We start from the raw sequence: 21,633 nt of genomic DNA on the forward strand, positions 1-21,633 counted from the left end.
CCCATTCCAACCCAGCCCGGCCCAAACTAATTCGACATTAGTAGTACCTGTTGTAACAGAATTGTTCCAACTGAAAACTCCTAGCCTTACAAAAGGCTTAACTCTCTACAAATATGCCGTTGGTTGTTTCCTCTACCTTTAAAACTTGAGAAAAACTTGAGATTCTCACACTTTCTTGCCTCTTCCCAGGTTAAGCTAATTAACAATTGCCGGAAAATGGAACCTCACAGAGCTTCGATTAGTCAAATTCTGATATGTGCTTTCATGATCATTGGGGTCTCCGGCCAACACGATTACAGAGATGCATTAGCCAAGTCGATACTATTTTTTGAGGGCCAAAGGTCAGGGAGGCTCCCCAAAGACCAAGAGATCACTTGGAGATCCAATTCTGGTCTATCTGATGGCTCATCAGCCAATGTAAGTTCAGCCCAAATCAACTATCCTTTCCAAATTTTAATCCAATCTTTTAATTTTCAAACCAATGACTCTTAGTGTTCGCATAGGTGGATCTCACTGGTGGTTACTATGATGCTGGTGACAATGTCAAGTTCAACTTCCCTATGGCCTACACCACCACAATGTTGTCATGGAGCACACTTGAGTATGACAAACGCATGGGCTCGCAGCTCCCAAATGCTAGAGCTGCCATTAGATGGGCTACAGATTACCTTCTCAAGTGTGCCACAGCTACTCCTGGAAAGCTCTATGTGGGTGTTGGTGACCCAAATGCTGATCACAAGTGCTGGGAAAGGCCTGAGGATATGGACACTGTTCGCTCTGTGTATTCTGTTTCGGCTAGTAATCCTGGCTCAGATGTCGCCGGGGAGACTGCGGCGGCACTTGCGGCGGCTTCAATGGTTTTCCGGAAGGTTGATCCGACTTACTCGAAGCTGCTCTTGAGTACTGCTAAGAATGTATTGCAGTTCGCGGTACAGTATCAAGGATCATATAGTGACTCACTTGGCTCGGCTGTGTGCCCCTTCTATTGCTCATACTCTGGCTACAAGGTATGGAGTATGGACACATTATCTGAAACAAGAAACAGAGTATGAAAGGGGCAAACCCTTTATTTCTACAATGTACTACTTAATTGTATTATTTACTGAGACAAGATTTGAAAATTTGATTTGTTTTATTCAGGATGAGTTGCTCTGGGGTGCTTCATGGCTTCTAAGAGCCACAAATGATGTTAGTTACTTGAATTTACTGAAGTCCTTGGGAGCTGGTGACTCAACCGATATATTTAGCTGGGATAACAAATATGCTGGTGCTTATGTTCTTCTTGGAAGGGTAAATCCAATAGTGAAAAAGATCACTTTTTTTTTTTTATATATTTTTTATTGTTAAGGTCCTTTGGTAATATAGTCTTATTATCCACTCCTCTGTTTTGTTTTGTATAGATGTCTCTGTTGAACAAGATAACAACCTTTGACTCATATAGACAAAAAGCTGAAGATTTCATGTGCAAAATTCTACCAAATTCTCCCTCTACAAGTACACAATACACATCAGGTAAGATATTTCATCCTTTGCTTAGGTTTCGAATCTACATTTTGTGTTGAGATGTTGGGAATTATAGAGGTAAAGTCTCACATCGGTTCATTCATGCCCTTTGTATCTTTATATACTTGAGGAGTTCTATCCAGCTAATGCCTTAAGGTTTTGTATTTGACCCTCGAACATGATATCAGATAAACGTGCAACTGGGCTCAGTTGGGTTGCGTTCTAAAACCACAGCCTAACCCTAGATCAATCCAACCAACCTGCCCTTAATTGACCCTGATTGGGTCATGCTAGCTTAAGATGCTAGCAACCCCTATTTTTGTCATTTCAGGGCTAGGCAAACTTGGGCTATCCCTGTTTTTGTCCAAAAGTATAATATTGTTATCTATAATTATATATTATATGGAGTTCTCATTTTTCTTAATTGATTTCATCTAACTGAAATGTAGGGGGTCTAATGTTCAAGCTAAGTGGCAGTAATCTCCAATATGTGACATCCATATCCTTCTTGCTTACTACATATGGAAAATATATGGCAGTTAGTAGACACACTTTCATGTGTGGCAACATCTTGGTCACACCAGGCACCTTGAGAAGCCTAGCAAAGAGACAGGCAAGTGACTTCATAGTAGTAGTTCCCCCCCCCCCCTCCCCCAACCCTCTCACCAACCAACCTTGATACATGTTTCTAAGACTCACTTATGGAGATTTCAGGTGGACTACATTCTTGGGGATAACCCCATGAAAATGTCATACATGGTTGGCTATGGAGCAGACTACCCAAGGAAAATTCACCACAGAGGTTCCTCTTTGCCATCATTGGCAAGTAATCCACAGAGCACTGGCTGCGATGGCGGTTTCCAACAGTATTACTATTCATCAAACACTAACCCTAATATCTTAACCGGCGCCGTCGTGGGAGGCCCAAATCAGAATGACTTCTACTCCGACGATCGCAATGACTACAGCCATTCGGAACCAGCCACATACACCAATGCTGCCCTAGTTGGACCCCTGGCATACTTGGCAGGGAGATTCAATTAATGGAGTGGTTGCCTTGGTGATCCTTTGGCATTGATATGTTAGAATTGCTTCTTTTCTTTTACCTTTCATCTCTGTTTCAGTCACAGCCAAGTTGTTCTTGTGCCACCCTCTTTAGAGAGGTTTGGATTTCTGAATTAAAATGTAGAACTGAGTCTATGTGCACTCTCCAAGAAAAGGTAGAAGTGGAGTATTTGAATTATAAAGACATGTATCTTGTTTGGTGAACTTAAGAAGAAAATATTTAGAAGATCCCTCTTCAATGTTCATCTTCTTATATACTAAAAAGAATTAAAAAAGGGTTCTTATTTGCGACTGGGAGGATTTGGGCATGTTCCCCAGTGTGTTAGAGTGTGTGCCTAGATCCTTCCAACCATTGGATGCAGCGTTGGCATCCAGCGCATTGGAGATGATCTGGGCTCGATGGATTGATGGGATCATGTTCCATTTTCAAAAGGGGGCAGCTTTAGTTATCTAAGGCCTAGTTTGAAGTTTGAACTAGGAATGTCAAATCCCAGTTGAAATCGGTTGGACCAACCAAAACTGGCCGGAAAAGGCCAAACTGACCAAATGATTCTCACTTAGGATTTGGTTTGGTCATTTTAGAAACCGATTGAAACTGAAAAAACTACCAAATGGATGATACAAAACGAAAATCAGACCGAACCCAATAAAAATGATCTCAACCAAACTTTATATTAACATTTTGACTTTGATTTGGCCCATTACCGGATCAAAATTGATTCAACCCAACCAAAATCAGACCGAACCAGAGCACAACCATTATTTTCCCAATCAAACCCATCCCGGCCCAAACAAACTCAACTTTACTGTGACCTCTCTCTCCCTCTTACAAACTTGTTCCAACAGAAAACTCCTAGCCTTACATAAATAAGGCTTAACTATCCTACAAATAAGCTGTTAGTTGCTGCCACCACCTTAAAAACTTGAGACTCTTACAATTTCTTCCCTCTTCCCGGGTTAAGCTAATTAACAATTGCTGAAAAATGGGAGCTTACCGGGCTTCAATTAGCCAAATTCTGATATGTGCTTTCATGATTATTGGGGTCTCCGGCCACCCTGACTACCGGGAAGCACTCTCCAAATCTATTCTCTTCTTTGAAGGCCAAAGGTCAGGCAAGCTTCCAGCCAACCAACGGATAACTTGGCGGTCCGACACCGGACTTTCTGACGGTTCACCAGAAAATGTACGTCTCAAATAGGTGGATGGGATGCTAGGAAGAGAACACAGATTGATATAGTTAGGCTGCATTTGTAATGCATTTTAAGTCGACTTCGCATTCCAAGGTTGTGTTTTTTATTCTTCGAATGTGAAATCAACTTAGAATGCATTGTAAGAATACATATCAAATGCAGCCTTAATTTAAAAGGGTGGAGAATTAAGTCCATGATTGGCCATCTTTTGCAGGTAGATTTAAGCGGTGGCTACTATGACGCAGGGGATAACATCAAATTTGGTTTGCCTATGGCCTTTACAACTACAATGCTATCTTGGAGTGTGATTGAATTCGGGACGCGGATGCCCGATGATGAGCTTCATAACGCCCGGGAAGCAATTCGTTGGAGTACAGACTATCTCCTCAAGGCCTCTAGTAGGCTTCCAGACGCTCTCTATGTTCAGGTATCACAAATTTTCTAGGATTTCTCCCCTAGTATTATCAACTGAAAAAAATAAAATAAAATAAAACCTCAACAATCATGTATAGAGTATTTACCTTTATTTTATAAGAATAATATCATATTGAAAAAGTTTAGAACCTTGGATGCTTTATATACTAATTGGCCTCCTCACGTGCCCGGATCCGCTCAACCCTAGGATCACTCTCTTGTCCCGGACTCTATAGAGAGTAGCCGAATCCCCCGCATAATAGTTTTAGCTTTGAGTTTCAAACTATCTTATGAAGGGGTAAAAAAAAACTTGCATTTAACAATTTTGATAAATTTCTTTGGCTAATTTCAGGTTGGTGACCCAACAGAAGACCATGACTGTTGGCAAAGGCCGGAGGATATCGATACCCCTCAAAAGGTTTACAAAGTGACACCTACAAATCCTGGTTCTGATGTCGCCGGAGAGACCGCCGCTGCCCTTGCTGCTGCCTCCCTCGTGTTCAAACATGTAGACACTCAATACTCTAAGACACTACTGGAAACTGCAAAAAAGGCATTCATATTCGCCGACACATACAAAGGGAACTATAGCGAACATCTCTCTTCTGTTGTCTGTCCATTTTATTGCTCATATTCAGGCTACATTGTGAGTATTTGAGGAGTATAAAGTCTTCATTTTTTTACTACTCATTCACAAAGCTACAATAATTCTAGAATGCCTTGTCATCTAATTAGTAACGTGCAAGAATTCATTATCTCATTCCTCCTTTCATAGAAGTAGGTTGGGTGATGGATTGTCTTAATTGTGGACGTAATGCATGCAAGACGCTTTGGCTTGACCGATATATATGGTGTGTTAGGTAGACAGACGGTACCTTAATGTAGTCTATCGTTATAAGCATGTGGTTGATTTATAATGGTGTGTTAGGTTGATAGCCGGCACTTATTATAATTAGTCATAACCTACCAATCTTTTTGCATAGATCCTCGCATTCGTCCTTGCCTGGAATCTCCATGTAGTCGACTCCATTAAGTTGGAATAAGGTTTCGGTTGTTGTTGCAACCTCTGCAAGTGTATTTAGAATTTGTAATTATTTTTTTTATTGACCTTTTTCTTATTAAAAAAAAAAAGATTTTAATTTAAGAGTAAAAGGAAATTTTAAAAACAATTTGGAAGGTGATTTATCATTATGACATATCAAAAATTGTCATTATCTTTGTATATCTTTTGAATATACATTGAAATGATAGAATTTATGCGAATTGAAAAATGTCTATATGTGTTATTAAAAGGGGAAAAAGTAAAATTAAAAACTATTTGATACCTTAAGGGGTTTCAAAATTAAAATCACTTAAGAATGCAGATCAATTATGTTTTTCTGTAGATTCCAATGGACTTCCACATCGAATGTTCATTCAAAACTGAAAAGGGATTAGCTTGTCATTATGAAGAATAACCTTAATTGTATGTGCTTATGCAATTTTCAGGATGAACTACAATGGGGAGCTGCATGGCTTTTCAAGGCCACCAAAAAGTCTTCATACCTTGATTATGTGAAGTCCCTCGGAGTTGGAAGCGATTGTGATACTTTCAGTTGGGATAACAAATTGCTTGGAACCAGGGTGCTCTTATCACGGGTATGATTAAAAAATTGATGTCTATCTTGCGTTATTAGTGTGGATATCAAATATCAATATTGCAAAATAACTTAAGGGAAGAATAACTGTTTGAGAGCATGGCCTATGCTAGCACTTCTATGTGTCTATTGCTCTTCGTCGATGTGAAAAAGACATCTTTGCCCATTATTTGGGGGCCACATTTCCGGATAGAGAACCATATCCTATAACTTAGTTAATGGATGCACTACCGAAAAAAAAAAAAAGAATAAAAAAAGCAAAAATTATGATTCTCACTTTTGATTATAATTTTAGCTATGAGAAAAGTGCCTTTGAGCCTTCCAATTCCCTATTACATAGTTATTTTTTTATTTTTAAAATAAATAACAAGTTATACTATGAGGTGGCATAGAAAACGCCTTAGGCTCAAAAAACTCTTCCATTTGTTATTTATCCAACAAAAAAAATACCATTTTTAGTTTCTTTTTTTCTTCAAAATTAGTCAATTTTGTTAGTACCAATATATATATATATATATATATATTTATTGTAGAAAAATTGTGTTTTTGGAAGAGCTTGTCTAGATGCTTTTCTGGATGAAACATACATTTTACCTCATGGAAACTACAATCAGATTTATAGGAGATAGTCTATATTGGCCACATGTAAAATTTCAAAGCCAATTTCAATCATTTACCCTCCCTTCTAATGGCATACCCTCCTCTAAATGTCCATACATCCTCAGTTGTCCATGGACCTTCTTGGTGGTCATCAATTGTTCAATGCTTTATTTTGCCATTGTTTGAAGTGAAACTTAATATATAAGCATTGGACCTTGAGTCTATCTATCCACAAAATTTCTACTAATTCAACATCGCCACATAACAAAACGTAAGAAGTCAACCATTGAAAAAAAAGAAAAAAACCTGTTCATGGATGAGAGATAAAACCTATGTGAAGTTGATTACAAGATATAGCTTATACAATATGGAAAACTATGAAATGCAGAACTCACTTATTGAAGAAGATGAACATGAAGATAGAGATGAAGATGAAGATGAAGATGTCTCTGGATTCCGTGAAGCAGCAGAGAGATTTATATGCAATCTGCTACCAGAGTCACCATACCTTGCAACATCGTACACACCAGGTGGGCTCATGTACAAAATGAACGGAAGCAACTTGCAGTATGTGACTTCCACAACGTTTCTGTTGACCTCTTATGCTAAGTACATGAAGCACTCTAAAAAGACTTTTAATTGTGGTATTCTGGAGATCACTCCAACCATTTTAAGGGAACATGCAAAGAAACACGCTCTCTCTCTCTCTCTCTCTCTCTCTCTCTCTCAGCCATGGATTAAGGTATATCTGATCAATTGTGACAATACTGATGCATGTCGTTGGTATTGAAAAAAAAAGTGGTGTGTTTTGAATTTTCGATCAATCTGGACCAATATAATTTTATTCGTATCAATATCGAAGATGATCAATACTGTGAACTAAAACCCTAAGGAGAGAAAAAGGATTTTCATCAAACATAATGACGTGATCCATTCATCCCTAATGTATGACCTTTTCCAATTCAAGTGTGGGATCCTATGAATAGATTATCCCTTCACTATCGGTGAAAATAAATGGTCCTTAACACCCTGTTTGTTGAATGAAAAATAGTGGGAATGGGCCTACCTATAGCACAAATCCAATGACTAGAAGCCATTAGACACACAGCTCAAGGCATAGACGTGCAGCCCAAGGTGCTCGTAGCCCTTGGATCTAAGCTTCAGCTTCATTTAAACACATCATGTTGGATAAACAAACAAACAAACATGACCTAAAGAATTGTTAAATAGAGATTTTTCTCTTTGGGTGGGCTTTGGTAACAAGATATTCTAAAATTAATGATATAGTCCTTTGTCTTTTGATTCTACAGGTAGATTACATTCTTGGAGATAACCCACAAGGGATGTCATACATGGTAGGGTTTGGGGAGAAATTCCCTCAATGTGTTCACCACAGAGGCTCTTCCTTATCAAGTCTCAAAGAGAACCCCCAACACTTCGGTTGCAAGGATGGTTTCACTTCTTACTTTGATGGAGAACCTAACCCTAATATCTTGACAGGGGCCATAGTTGGTGGACCAGACCAATCAGATAATTTTGCAGATGATCGTGACAACTTTGCTCAATCAGAACCTGCCACATACATTAATGCACCATTTGTAGGAACCCTAGCTTACTTGGCTGCCAGATTCAATTGATAGGTTAATTTGAGTTGGTTTTTACCATTCACATGTTTGTCATATTGTATAACTTAAAAAATGGTGATTTCAAGACATAAGTGTGAATATAAGTATTTTTTTATATTGGACTAAATCACATGAAAATTTTAGATGAATCATTGTCAATTTTGTATAAGGAATAAAATTCTCATTAGTAAATGAAAATTGGTCCCAAGACCAGAGAGATCATAATCTTTGAGTTGGGCATTATGAGTTTTGTGTATTAATAGGTAATGCCTCTTGGATTATGTATCGATATGTATGCTAGACTTAAAAGGTATTAATGTACACGATAGACACCTAACATGGAATCCACTTTCCGTATAAAATGAATATCTAAAAAGAGAAGGTTCATTTATAATTGGACGAAATTCCAAGCTTGATGATATGCTTTGTAAATAGTTTAAAAAATAATTTAAAATATTATTTAATCATGCTTTGTATGGTCGAGCAACCCATTTTGGGATAGACATTTTTTTTTTTAATTCAATGATGAAAAATAAGTTTGAAAAGAGAAGGTTTCATGATTAACTTTGTGGATGATGATTATATTTTTGTATGTGGATAATCTTTTTCGTCAAATCCTTAACTAAAAGTATTATAATCATGGTTTTAGGTATTAATATTGGATCGATTGTATTAGCCATATTATATTGATATTGGTTGAGATCGATCCCAATAAGTAATCGATGCAAGACTAACTATTGATAATAGAACAAGGGTAAAATCATAAATAAACCTATTTTTATTTATAAAATTGAGGGTAAAATTGATCAATCCAAACGGATACGGACTAATCTAAGATTAATATCGTATCAAATATCAGTAGATACTAATCTGATACCGGAGAACTAAATCCTTGATTATAATAGTTTTCTATATTTTGTAATTTTTTTAAACTTTTAATTGTTTTAATAATGGTGCCCAAAAACCTTAATTGTGTTGAAAAATTAGTCTGATTATGGAAGTGGGCTCCGCTAGGTTTTGGCAGTTCCTGCTTTTTGGGTTAGTGGACCCGTTTTCTTCTATGGTCCAAAACCTAACCAACGACCTTAATTATGCACTCAAAACATTCACTAACCTCGGGACCAAATTGGAGAAGAAGAATTTGTCTAAGCATCTCACAATCAAGGGGTCATGAGCTCAACGCTGGTGAAAAGTTGACCCAAACACCTAAAATAAGACCAAAACTTAATATGAAATCAAACTAAAACTAAAAAAAAATAAAAATAATAATAATAAAAATAAAAATCGAAATTGAATCGGTTTGGGTTTGATTTATGCATTTTTGTATCATTAATCGAATCAATACCAAACCGAACCGATTGACAACTACTCCCTCCTGTTTCGTTCTCCAAGAGTTGCCCTAGCCCTGACTTCCCCCAAGTCCCTGAGTTTCGCAGCTGCCGTTGCGCCCTTTCCCTGCCCTACGACTTCCAACTTCGAACTCTTGTTATAGAATCGGCGCCGGAGGAGGTAATCTCTCTCTCTCACAGCCAGCATAAGAGGAGGTAATCTCTCTCTCTCACAGCCAGCATAATCAGCAAAATTTGGTCTTAAGGTTTTGAAGTTTTCTGTTTTTTTAGGGTTCAACAAAATTCTCAGCCTTCTTTAAGACCAGGAGGAGGATGAGACCAATCTTGATGAAAGGCCATGAGAGGCCCTTAACATTTCTCAAGTACAACAGAGAAGGTGATCTTCTCTTCTCCTGTGCTAAAGATCACACGCCCACAGTCTGGTTTGCCGATAATGGGGAGCGATTGGGGACTTACAGAGGCCACAATGGTGCTGTTTGGTGTTGTGATGTATCAAGTAAGTCTTTTTTCTCTTCTTCATTATCGATTCTTTACTCATTCCCTTTCTGAATGATTCGGGTTGTTTTATGTTCTGTTTGAAGTGTTTATAACAACAATTTTTGTGATATGAAATATGTTATTTAGGGGATTCGACGCGCCTCATCACTGGAAGTGCGGATCAGACAGCAAAGTTATGGAATGTTCAAACTGGGGCACAGATTTACACATTCAATTTTGATTCACCGGCAAGAGCAGTAGATTTTTCGGTTGGTGATAAGCTTGCTGTAATCACCACCGACCCATTTATGGAACTTCCTTCGTCCATTCTTGTCAAACGCATTGCTAGAGACCCTGAAGATCGTGTGTTCCCTTTCTTTTTTCTCATGGGCCTCTTTACTTGTGATATAGCTTAACTTTTCATTTTATAGAGTTTGCCTCGACTCAATTTTTCCATAACAAGATATGTTTTCTGTGCACCAGTTATATATAAAGACATTTTTTGTCCAAATATCCCAATTTTTATTAGAAATTAGTAAGAGAAGTCATGCTTATATTTAAACTTCAGATTTATTATTTTTTTAATGCATATTTATAATGTTCTTGCTGATTTCTGTGTTCTGTTGACAGAGTCTCAACTGTGATTTTTTTTGCATTTTTATGGTGTTGCTTAACAGAGCATGGCGTGATATTAATAATTCTTTTTTTGATGTCATTTTCATCCATTAGCCTATAATGAAATTCACTGGTTTGGTGTCTATCCTTCCTAAGTTGACAGTTAATGCTAGCCGAATGTTCAATCTTAGCTATTTTAAGAAAAAGATAAAGAAAATTGAGGGATCTGACTTTTGAGTTCAGACGAAAGTACAAGTGTTCACCTGTAAAAGATAAAAATCCTGTCAAAATTTCATATCCGGATCCATTATTTGATATAGCTTCGTTAAATCACGTTCAAAAAGTGTTGGAGTTTTGGAACGGGTTTGGCCTAGCAGATGTAAGATATTAGTATGTGATGAACTTGAGGCTCTATGGTTTTGGCTTTGGTTTAGCTTCAAAATTGGCATTTAAGTTTCAGATTTGTTTGTTTTCTGTCCTGGATCAATAACATTACCTGTAAAAGTGATATATTTTCTCGTAACTATAAACACCTGCAAACTATGAACTGCGATTCTTTATTGATTAATTTTCCCAGACAGTCTTAAACTGAACAATTTTGTTTATCATCATTGATTATTTGCAGAAACTGGTGAATCTGTGCTCACAATCAAGGGACCTCAAGGGAGAATTAATAGAGCTGTATGGGGACCCTTGAACCGGACCATAATAAGTGCTGGGGAAGATGCAGTCGTCCGTATATGGGATTCTGAGGCAAGTAGCTGATTTACATACATAATTGATGTTGATGCAAGCACCTCGTCTGGGTCTTCTCTTTCTTTCTTTCTTTCATTCATCATCTTTTTTTTTTTTTTTTTTTTTTTTTTTTTTTTTTTTTTTTTAATTTGTGCATTTTTTCAATTTGTGCAATTGGTTGACACACAGTATTGCTTCTCTTTATGATGTCTGATATGAGCTATGATGATTGGCTCTAATACTCACATTTTTATGCTATTACTTGAATGCAGACAGGAAAACTGCTTAAGGAATCAGACAAAGAAACTGGCCATCAGAAGACAGTTTCATCGTTGTCAAAATCTGCAGATGGTTCGCATTTCCTTACTGGCTCCCTTGATAAATCTGCTAAGGTAGTCTATTTCCCAGCTTTTCTGCCTCCATGACTGAAATTCTTTTATTATTATTATTATTATTATTTTTATTTTATTTTATGGTTGTGTTTCCTCATCTCCTGTATTTACTTGTTTGGTTCCTTTCACATGTTAGCTCTGGGACACAAGAACGTTGACCCTCATCAAGACATATGTGACAGAGCGCCCGGTCAATGCTGTTGCCATCTCTCCACTTCTTGATCAAGTGAGATTTCATTTTTCTGTGCTCTCCTATACAGATCCATCAAACTTTATTTTTCTTTGATGACCATGCTTGTTTGACCTTCTGATTATTGAAAACAATTGAGCTGTAGTGCTGTACGATAATGAATGAGTAGATTGAATCTAGGACTTTCTTAATTGTCCTATGATAAGTTTTGTTTGTGTCTATGTTCTCTCTTCCCACCATTTAGTAGGCATGAACGGTAATTATTTTGTTAGTTTGTAGATGGTGGTCTTCTAAAGTCTAAACTGACTTCAAGAGCTTCTCTCTCTCTCAGAATTAATTTGTTAGCTTGTAGATAAAGTTCTACTGTGTATGAACTACATTTTAATTACCAGCTCATTTTTCTTTAATTTATTTTGAACACCACACTGTCGCTTAGTCCAAAATACATTAAACCAACATACTGCTATCAGCTTTCAGTTCTGTGTAACAAATACTGGTTTGCTATATTAGTTTAGGGTTTCCTTGTAAAATATTCTTTCGAATTTGTTATGTGATTTACTGATCTACTCTTGTGGTCTTCAATGGATACTGCGATTTTATAATGTTGTGGGCTCGTATTCATTAATGTAGTTGATGCAACCTAATGTTCTTACGTATAATTGCGTATAGACTTCACTTCTGCAGTATTGGAAGGAATATGATTTATATTCTTTACCTTTTCCAGGTGGTAATGGGAGGTGGTCAAGATGCATCACATGTCACAACTACTGATCGCCGTGCTGGAAAATTTGAGGCAAAATTCTTTCACAAAGTAAATTTCTTATCCACTTGTCCATGTGAATATGTGTGCTGCCCAATTGGCAACCTAGTACAGTCAATGATGGTTTGGTACTTCCAATTGCCATTGTACAGATTCTTCAAGAGGAAATTGGCGGTGTAAAAGGGCATTTTGGACCTATAAATGCTTTGGCATTCAACCCTGATGGAAGAAGGTATGGTTTATCTTTTCGTTGTGGATTAAGCCTCCTGAACAGATAATAACCAACTTCCAAAATTTAACATTTGTTCATTTATATTCTGGTTTTCTGGCAAATAAAGGCATTTGCAACTTTTTAGACACAACAATTAGCTTGAATTTAAATGTTGCTTTATCTCTTGATGATATTTTCGTATTGTGATATCTTTTTGTTCCTTCAATTTGTCAAGTCCTAAACTACCTTATGTTTATGTGACTACTTATTTTTTTTTTATCAAACCAATAGCTCTTCTATTATATCAGAGATTTACTTGGGCTTGAAAACATCACATCAATAAAGTGAAATTCTTCATGCTGCTGCAGAACTCTAAATTAATTCATTCGGTATTATGAATTGAAATACATGTAGACTTTTGAACAACTAAACAAGGGAAAAAGAACTCTGCCGGTCTGGAGTAGGAAATGCCCAGACACAGGCGGTTATAAAAAGACTGCGTCCCCCCCACATGCCCTCCCATTGGCTCATGCCAGGCCGGCAGGGTTCTTTTTCCCCTTAAATATTTTGTGGCTGCGAAAAACCCCATTACAGACCCATATGCATAAATTAGTTCTCCCATGTTCTCGTGGTTCATTTTCTAATTTTCCAAACATCTGACAATGTTTTTCTTTCCTTTTATGTAGTTTCTCAAGTGGAGGTGAAGATGGCTACGTGAGGTTGCATCACTTTGACCCGGATTACTTCAATATCAAGATGTAGCTTGCTAACATACTTCAGTTGGAGCGAACTTTCCTCTTTATTTCTCCTACTCACGCTTTCCTCAAAAATTCTGTGCGTGTTTGGGAGTTTCTTAGATTGGATAATGTGGTTGACAAGTCTTTTATGTTATTGGGTTGTATTATTGGGTTGTTGACTGTACCCAGTTCAAAAGTTTTGTGGAGAAGTATCTGTATCAGTGAAGCTTAAACTTTTCCATTAAGTTTGCTTTTTATTGGACACCAAATTTTCTGGAACATATTTTAAATACTATACTTACAAGACGGTTTAATTGACACCTCCATATAGACTATAAGGTGTCTTTAGAACTTGATATCTTTTAATTTTATTTTGTTTGTCTGTGACACCTAAGAATACAGTCAATATCAGACCGGGAGATTGATGAGGTGTCCCCACTAAGAATACTGTAAGTACGAAAAAAATCAATGGCAAAGTTATAAATTATATGACGTGTTATACCTTTTTTTTGTTGTTTTTGTACTTTCCCTTTCCTTTTACTCCTTCCCGTTCGGTTCAGAATTGGGCTCTCCGTAACCCACGGTCCTCGTGAGGAGAGAAGGACGGAAAGAAACTAAAAGTGGAACAAAGGAACAGTTCTTAGGGGATTTGAGGGAAATGAGAAAGAAAAACCTATGTGAAAGAGCAAAATTCAATGTTGTCGCTCCGGTAAATAAAGCCCGTCTTCCTCTTTCTGTCTCCTATGTTTAGATTTGGTATTTCCTCACCCCTTTGCTCATTGCCCTTGTTCGACCAGATTCCAGTTCATATCTCCGGAAAATCGTGTTTCAGAGCAATCTCCAGGTACTCTCTCCACGCTAAAAAAAGAATCACTACTCATTAAGCATATTTGTAAACACTGTAAAATTAAGCTCACACAATTATTTTAAAATTTTAAATGAGAATTCTGAGTTGTAAATATTCTGATTTTTTGTTATTATTACATAAAAATATTGAATGATTTTTCTATGCTTCCCCATACTCTTCCCCTAGCTCTTGTTGTATTTCTCTCTCACAAGCTGGGTTGGATGTGAACTACAATTCTTAAGTATGGAGTTCTGTTGGAATACAAAGTCAGGCATCTTCAGAAAGGTTTTTTGTGTTATGGAATGTATCAGCTTGTACCGAACTTACCTAAACAGGTAAAACTGAAGCCACAGTAACCCATATCAGTTTAGAAACAAATCCATTGACAAAACAACCTCAGTTAGACTATGCCCAAATTTTTATGGTGCTGATGTAGTGACAGGTAAAGACATTGTTGCTGATAGTGCATGCTGATCAGAGAATTAAAAAACGGAAAACATTCAACAGAAACTACCTAACAGTGATTCATATGCTAGAAGCATGTATGCAAAACCAGAAAATTGAACCAAAAAAAAATCTGATCTGATCCATTCGATTACCATCAAACCATGGGTGAAGAATCGTTTTCGATAAAGTCCATAGAATATTTTATTGCATACTAAATAAAAAGTAGGACTCCGTTTTGTTGCAATGGGAATTTAAAGGGAAGGGAAGTGAAATTTTCTTACTTTAAAAAGAAATGTTTATAATCATTACCCCATGTGATTGTATAAACTATTTAATTTTTTTAACCATATTTAATAATGATATATTTTACATGTAATTTTTATTTTACATATTATATCAAAGGGTTTTGGATGCAAAGTAAAGTGAAATTTTATAACCAAATATAGAATGATTTGAAGTTAATGTTAAAGTCATATGGGTAATGATTGCATATATTTCTTTTTTAAGTATGAAAATTTTACTTCCCTTCCCTTTAATTCCCCTTACAACCAAACATAGCCTAAAGGAATTGATTACACGGCTATGTAGCACATTGCCAGACCTACAAATTCCATAATCAGTACTCCAGTTCACTGTTCTCTTCCTAACACAATACAATTCTAATAAATATCTTAATTAACAGCAAAAGAGAAAACTTTGTCTTTTGACTAAATGTGTTCCTATTTGTACTCAAATCAATGTTTGAAATTCTACCTCCGGGGTCATTTAGACCATTGGGAATTCAAACACATTTTGGCAATTTTGGCAAGTTCATTTGAGTAAACAGAAATATTTCACAAATTTGGAATATTTAGCTGCTTGATCAAAGTTTGAGCATTGTCTGAACTTCTGAAATAGCACCCTATGATTATAACCCTTTAAAAGAAAAGAGGGAGAATCAAGAACAAACAAACCAATAGCTGAGATACTATTCCCAGTGGCAGAAAAGTGACTCAGCGTTTAAGACAAGTAAATCCTAGTTGAAGAACACAAAACACAAATTTAACAGAGTTGTTGCAGTTATTATTGGAAGGGTTGTTTTGAAATTAACCATTGTGCACTCCAAAACCAAATTGTTGAATGCATACAGAAAATAAAGAAATATTGATCTGTTCAATAGGCTCATAGCTAGATGTTCTTAGTTCACAGGAGATGAGGAAAAGTCTGGTTGGTGAGACATGATTTTATCAGAGGATGGTTAACAACTCTGATGCATTCCCACACTTGGTTAGCCAAGGGATGGTGTTGTCAGAGAGTCTCAATCATACATTCTCTCGGGTGGGTCACCTCAGAGCAGTATGTAAAATGCTTTGACTTACTCTGTATTGTTCACGAAGAAGATAGCAAATATGAGCTATGTGTCAAGTATAGTTTAGATTCCAAACCTTGTGTGGTGGAAAAATACATTGTTAATGGTTGGATGTATATTAGATTGTGGTTCCAATCTGGGACTTAAAAGTGCCTCCTTCACAGGGACCTCATTGAATCCAATACCTAAAGTTGAATTCAGTTAAAAAAAGACAAGAAGAAGAAGCAGCGTGGGGAAAACATAAATTAAAATTATTCCCCCCCCCCACCCCCCACCCCCAATACCTTTTTCTCTGAACTAAGCAGCTCTTAATTCAGAAGGGCTATCATGTCATTGATTAATTCTCCTCTATATTATATTTCATCTTCCATGAATGTGTTTTTGTTTTGATTTGTAGAGAAGAACAAGATGGGAAATGATATGGGGTCAGAGTATGGACCGCAATATTACGAACTAAACACAGGAGCCTTGATGCCCTCCGTTGGATTGGGCACTTGGAAAGCTTCCTCTGGTGCCATTGGAGATGCAATCATTGCTGCCGTCAAGGTTCCTTCATTCAGTCCTTCCTGTTTCTTTTGTTTCCACACACACACATGCTTACATAGATACATTCCCATTCATATATATATGTACATAAATACATAAATAGAGTGCGCAAGGGAAAATCACAATTCACACCCTTAATGGGCCCTTTTTAAATCTCCAAATATCCCACAAGTTGTTCCCTCTTTTTCAATCGTAGCTAGTGTCTATTGGTAACAGTGATAAGAGTTGCCTGTAGGTAATCATATTCATTGATCTTTTTGGTAATTTCTATTTCCTTTTTCCCTGGGATAAACAGGGCCACTGTAATTGGATAGGGAAACGGGAGAGACTACAGCCCATCATTTACAATCAGAGAGGGGATTGGGAGTTTGAATAAAAAAGAAATCACTAATTTGTGCAGAAGATACATTTCTGGAATAGGGTTCAGCTGCCTAAAGCCATTGAGTGGTGTAGTAGCCCCTTGTTTGTGTAAGTGATACTGGTTTCTTTCTATTAAGAAAAATGATTTAAGTGATAGCAGGCTTCAATGTGCATGGGATGACCCAAATGTGGGTTGGAGTATGTAGTATCACTATTGCACATAAGCAAGAAGTTTCTTTAAATTTGTGTGTACTAGTTGAGTAACATAATTCCTACTTAATTTGCAAATTCAGAGAAATCGTTACAAAGTAGAGGTTTCCTCCCTTAAACTGTGTGTGGATACTTTATTAGAAAAATATAATCTGTTTATGTTCTAGGTGTAGTGTTAAACTTCAACTGCTCACTGCTGAAATAATCATGGCAAGTGAGTTTGAGGTGCTCTTATGGGCATCTAATTTTTAATTGATCTTATAATTTTTTGCTGATTTGGATATCAAAGTTCAATAACTAGATAGAGAGAACCCAGATTTAAGATTTTGTAGGCTTATTTGGCTATTCATGCTTATCAATTAAATGGTGTCATATGCACTGCCCAACATCTCTTGGCAGCTTGCTTTAGACTTACCTCTGATTGAGGGAACCAGTAACTTGACAGGAGGTGGATGGTGAGTTGATGAATCTGAAGAAGAGTTTCAAAACTTGGAAAGAAACTTATACTAGCAATTTCCCTAGCGAAGCAGTGAAGGGGTGAGGCCAGGAGTGTGATTGGCTCTCTAAGATTCTTGTTTCTTTGTCCTGCAAAAGAAAAATAAAGGGGCGAACTGACAAAGCATATTTTTATTTATACGAGTTTTTTTCAGTTATTTAAATATTTTTTTACTGAATATTACAATTTATATGTAAAGTACATGTTAATATGATTCCATATTAAATATATATATATTTTTTCCATATCTTTGGAAAATATTAGGAAAGTGTTTTTTAATTATATGATACAGGATGCATATAAAATGTGTATAAAACATATATTTGCTAAGATCTCACCCCATTCTCAAAATTTTTAGATCAAATAATTCCAGTAACCAATTCCTGGAATTTTACCAAACATTCACTTATAAAATGGACCACTTAATCTGGAAATTTTGAGAGAAATGTGAGACCTTGTCTTGGATAGAGAATTCCTAAAAGTGTGAGAAGTGGGCTTATTAGTATTTTTCCCAAGGTTTAACCTTGCCCTCTTTGTTTGGATTAAAAATGTGCATTCTGGTTATAGACATATTGATTGTGCACGTATGTACGGCAACGAAAAGGAGGTAATGCCTATGATCTTTGTGTACATGTTTCAAGGAATTTCTTTCCAAGCATTCCCTTTTTCCAATATCAAGTCATTTGTCTTTATGTAAAACCATAAATATCCAAAAAAAGAAGAAAAAGTATTCTAACTTTTGGATATGATCTCAATTAGTTACAGTCCATCACAATGTACTTATATATGCTTCCTTGATTATGCATCTTCATATCCATTTATAGCCATGTAGGTTGGGGTGGCTTTGAAGGAACTACTCACCACTGGCGTAGTGAAGCGTAGTGAGATTTGGATCACATCCAAGCTATGGTAAAATATTTTGATTCCTTAATCTATGACTCATTAAGGACATTATCTACTCTGATTATGCATTGACGGAAACTACGCAACTATTTATGGCTGACATTAGTCATATATATGGGAAGTGGTTCTCTGATAGGGAGCATGACCTATGCCAGCACTCCCTATGACTATCTCTCTCCTTCCCGAAACAAGGGGCAGGGATGTCTTTTCACATGGGAGGAGAGAGATAGACACAAGAAGCATTGGCATAGGCCGCACTCCCGAACAGAGTTCTTTTCAAATGGGAGAATTATGTCATCCAAGAACACCAGCGCCACAACACAGAAGTAATTAGGTAGACTATATATCCATGAATTGAAGGAAGTTCTGCTCATTTCCTGCTTATATAGAGCTTGGATGTATACAGGTGCAATGACCATGAGCCAGAGGAAGACTGCACGGCACTGAGCAAGACATTAGAAGACCTGCAACTTGACTATGTCGACCTATATCTCGTATGCTTTTCAATTTCATACTTTCGTAGTTTCCGCCATATTCTTTTCAGAGTAGATTGGAGTGTATATTTTGCTAAAACATTAATTCCCTGCAATGAAGTTCTTGAGTACTAGTTACTATATCTACCAAAAAGAAAAGCAAAATTTACTTAGCTTGAGAAAAGGGAAAAGAGAACATTTCAGAGAACTGTCTGTGCCAAATAATAACAGTTCTTCTAGTCATCTCAAGTGGCACAAAATCAAAAAATTAACTACACAGCCCTCTGCCACTTGGACTTTGGGTCTTCTTGTTACTTATGTATGTAGCTCATTTATATTACATTTAGTCCAATGCTTAAGTTGATTTCGGAAAATTGAAATAATTGTGTTATAGATACATTGGCCATTTTGGACGAAGCCTGGGTCATGTGGGTTGATCCAAAAGTCATGGCTCCACTGTGTCTTCCAGAGACATTGGAGTGCTATAGAGGGCTTGTTTGCATCAGGGAAAGCACGGGCAATTGGAGTGAGCAACTTCTCAACTAAGAAGCTGGAAAATCCACTCGCATACGCAAAGGTGGTACCATCCGTTAACCAGGTGGAATACCATCCAGGGTGGCAGCAGCCTGCCTTACATAACTTATGCAAGTCTACAGGTGTCCATCTATCGGTAATGTGCTGATTTAAATTGATCTAGGTGTTGTAGTCATGTGCACCTCTTTGTGCAAGATGACTTGGAAAAGCTTTACACATAGATTTTAGATGATTTGTTTGAATGGACTTATATTATTCAACATAATTTTCTAGCAGGCCTATTGTCCTTTGGGGAAAGGTGAGACCATGAAGGATCCTACACGGATTGAGATTGCTAAGAAACTTAACAAATCGCCTGCACAAATAGCTCTCCATTGGGGTATTCAAACGGTCATAGTGTCCTCCCAAAGAGTGTAAATGAGTCCCGAATCAAGGAGAACATCAGTTTATTTGACTGGTGCATCCCTCAAGACCTCTTCTCCAAGTTCCCCAGAATCCATCAGGTAAAAGACAATGTTAAATCTTAGTATTGGCACATGTTACACACCTTCTAATGCTTTTGTTTGGAATGCATGCGGCAAAAGCTTGTACGAGGAGAATTTGCAGTCCATGAAACATGTAGTCCGTATAGCAGCCTCCAAGAGCTGTGGGATGGTGAAATATGAGATTGATTACCATCCAAGAAATATAAGTAGAAGTTTTTATCATCTCCTTCAAAATATTGTTTGTTTTCAACCGGAGTTTAATCTTTATTTTGGAAGATTTCTCTTATTAGGCTGCCGCATGATGTCATTTTTTTTAAAGCAGAATTTTTGAAAGAAAATTCTATGGAAAACATGTATCAAAAAAATTTCAATTGTTGAATATGATAAACGTACTGTTTTCTGTACGTATATAATACACATATTTACTAATTATGGTTGTAGGTGTGTTTGACAGTTCTTTAGGGCTTGGCGGTGATGCGATGTGCCTCAATAAAATCTACATCCAACGGGCTAGAATCAGATCATTCCCCCTCCCCCAAAAAATTGTTATGATTATTTGTCATTAATAACCTAGTATTATAATACCTTGATTGTTAGACCATATACTTCAAATTCATTATCTACACCCATGACCCAACAGGCTAGGGGTCCATTATACTTCAAATTCATTATCTTTTGATGTTTGATGTGGTTTAATTTTTATGGGTGAACAGGATAATTATTAATGGTTTCAAAGATTACAACACAGAGAAGTTTGAAGTTCAAAAATCAGTAAGTATACAAAGGAAGAAGGTTACACACACCATTAAGTTTCTTGGAGCTAATGGCTCAATCGAGAGGAGGGTTGAGATGGAAATGACATGAGATTAATTTATAATTTCCAAAGAGGGGAGTCAAAGATTTGTAGTTTTTGCAAGATTAAATTGCATATTCTTTTTGTTAACCTTGTTTGTTCAATAAAAAAAAAAAAAACTTGATATTCTAGTAACCTTCTTGTTAATCAAATCAAAATTTAGGGCCCGTTTGATTTTGTTCCTGCTGTTTCTGTGTCAAACAGCAGAAACAATTTTTTCCGTTTCTATTCTAAGAAACAATTTTTTAAACTCAAAAAAGTGTTTGATTATTCAGTTTCAAAAAACGTTTCAGTAAACGTTAGTGCAAACGGCCCAAATTTGTATTAGATCTCTTTGTGCAGAAACTGAGCCTATAGAACAATCCCCATAGAGGAAAAAAAGAAAGAAAGATCATGATCAGAAGGAAAAAATAATGGAAAAGATGGTTTCTGTTATCACTCACACGACCCAACACAATCCTTTGTTGAGCATGCCATTACTGCCTTTAGTCACCTCAGTGTGTGAAAGGAGATTCCAATACAGAATGGAGGGAGATGTATAGAGGGAGAAAGAGGGAAAGAGAGTATAAAAGTGAGCACCACTGACCCTTTTTACTTCTTATGTCAAGCTCTGAAATCCACACTTCCCAT

General features: G+C 36.8%; 3 protein-coding genes and 1 pseudogene across 5 annotated transcripts; all 4 read left to right on the forward strand.

Moving 5' to 3' along the window:
* Nucleotides 1-238: 238 nt before the first annotated feature.
* LOC122073000 (endoglucanase 9-like) lies at nt 239-2,793 on the forward strand. Its single transcript, XM_042637472.1, has 6 exons — nt 239-417; nt 504-1,007; nt 1,141-1,290; nt 1,401-1,512; nt 1,953-2,116; nt 2,218-2,793. Exons 1-6 carry the CDS (start codon nt 265-267, stop codon nt 2,545-2,547), a joined length of 1,413 nt encoding a protein of 470 aa, XP_042493406.1. The 5' UTR covers nt 239-264; the 3' UTR covers nt 2,548-2,793.
* Nucleotides 2,794-3,532: 739 nt separating this feature from the next.
* On the forward strand, nt 3,533-8,149 carry LOC122073543 (endoglucanase 9-like). The gene is made up of 6 exons (XM_042638133.1): nt 3,533-3,752; nt 3,974-4,186; nt 4,526-4,819; nt 5,662-5,811; nt 6,799-7,104; nt 7,721-8,149. Exons 1-6 carry the CDS (start codon nt 3,552-3,554, stop codon nt 8,045-8,047), a joined length of 1,491 nt encoding a protein of 496 aa, XP_042494067.1. The 5' UTR covers nt 3,533-3,551; the 3' UTR covers nt 8,048-8,149.
* Nucleotides 8,150-9,383: 1,234 nt separating this feature from the next.
* LOC122072835 (eukaryotic translation initiation factor 3 subunit I-like) lies at nt 9,384-13,746 on the forward strand. 3 transcript variants are annotated; one of them, XM_042637262.1, is made up of 9 exons: nt 9,384-9,544; nt 9,655-9,880; nt 10,009-10,224; nt 11,102-11,229; nt 11,484-11,603; nt 11,740-11,829; nt 12,518-12,604; nt 12,706-12,785; nt 13,451-13,746. In XM_042637262.1, the coding sequence occupies exons 2-9, from the start codon at nt 9,697-9,699 to the stop codon at nt 13,524-13,526; spliced, it is 981 nt and encodes a 326-aa protein (XP_042493196.1). In that variant the 5' UTR covers nt 9,384-9,544; nt 9,655-9,696; the 3' UTR covers nt 13,527-13,746. The 3 variants fall into 3 exon arrangements, with proteins under 3 accessions (XP_042493196.1, XP_042493197.1, XP_042493198.1); XM_042637263.1 differs by having other exon boundaries at nt 9,388-9,579; XM_042637264.1 differs by having other exon boundaries at nt 9,388-9,548; nt 9,586-9,880.
* A 405-nt stretch (nt 13,747-14,151) lies between these two features.
* Nucleotides 14,152-20,442, forward strand: LOC122072699 (annotated as a pseudogene).
* Nucleotides 20,443-21,633: the final 1,191 nt, after the last annotated feature.

This window comes from Macadamia integrifolia, chromosome 3 (assembly GCF_013358625.1).
Source record: "Macadamia integrifolia cultivar HAES 741 chromosome 3, SCU_Mint_v3, whole genome shotgun sequence".
Lineage (NCBI taxonomy): Eukaryota > Viridiplantae > Streptophyta > Magnoliopsida > Proteales > Proteaceae > Macadamia > Macadamia integrifolia.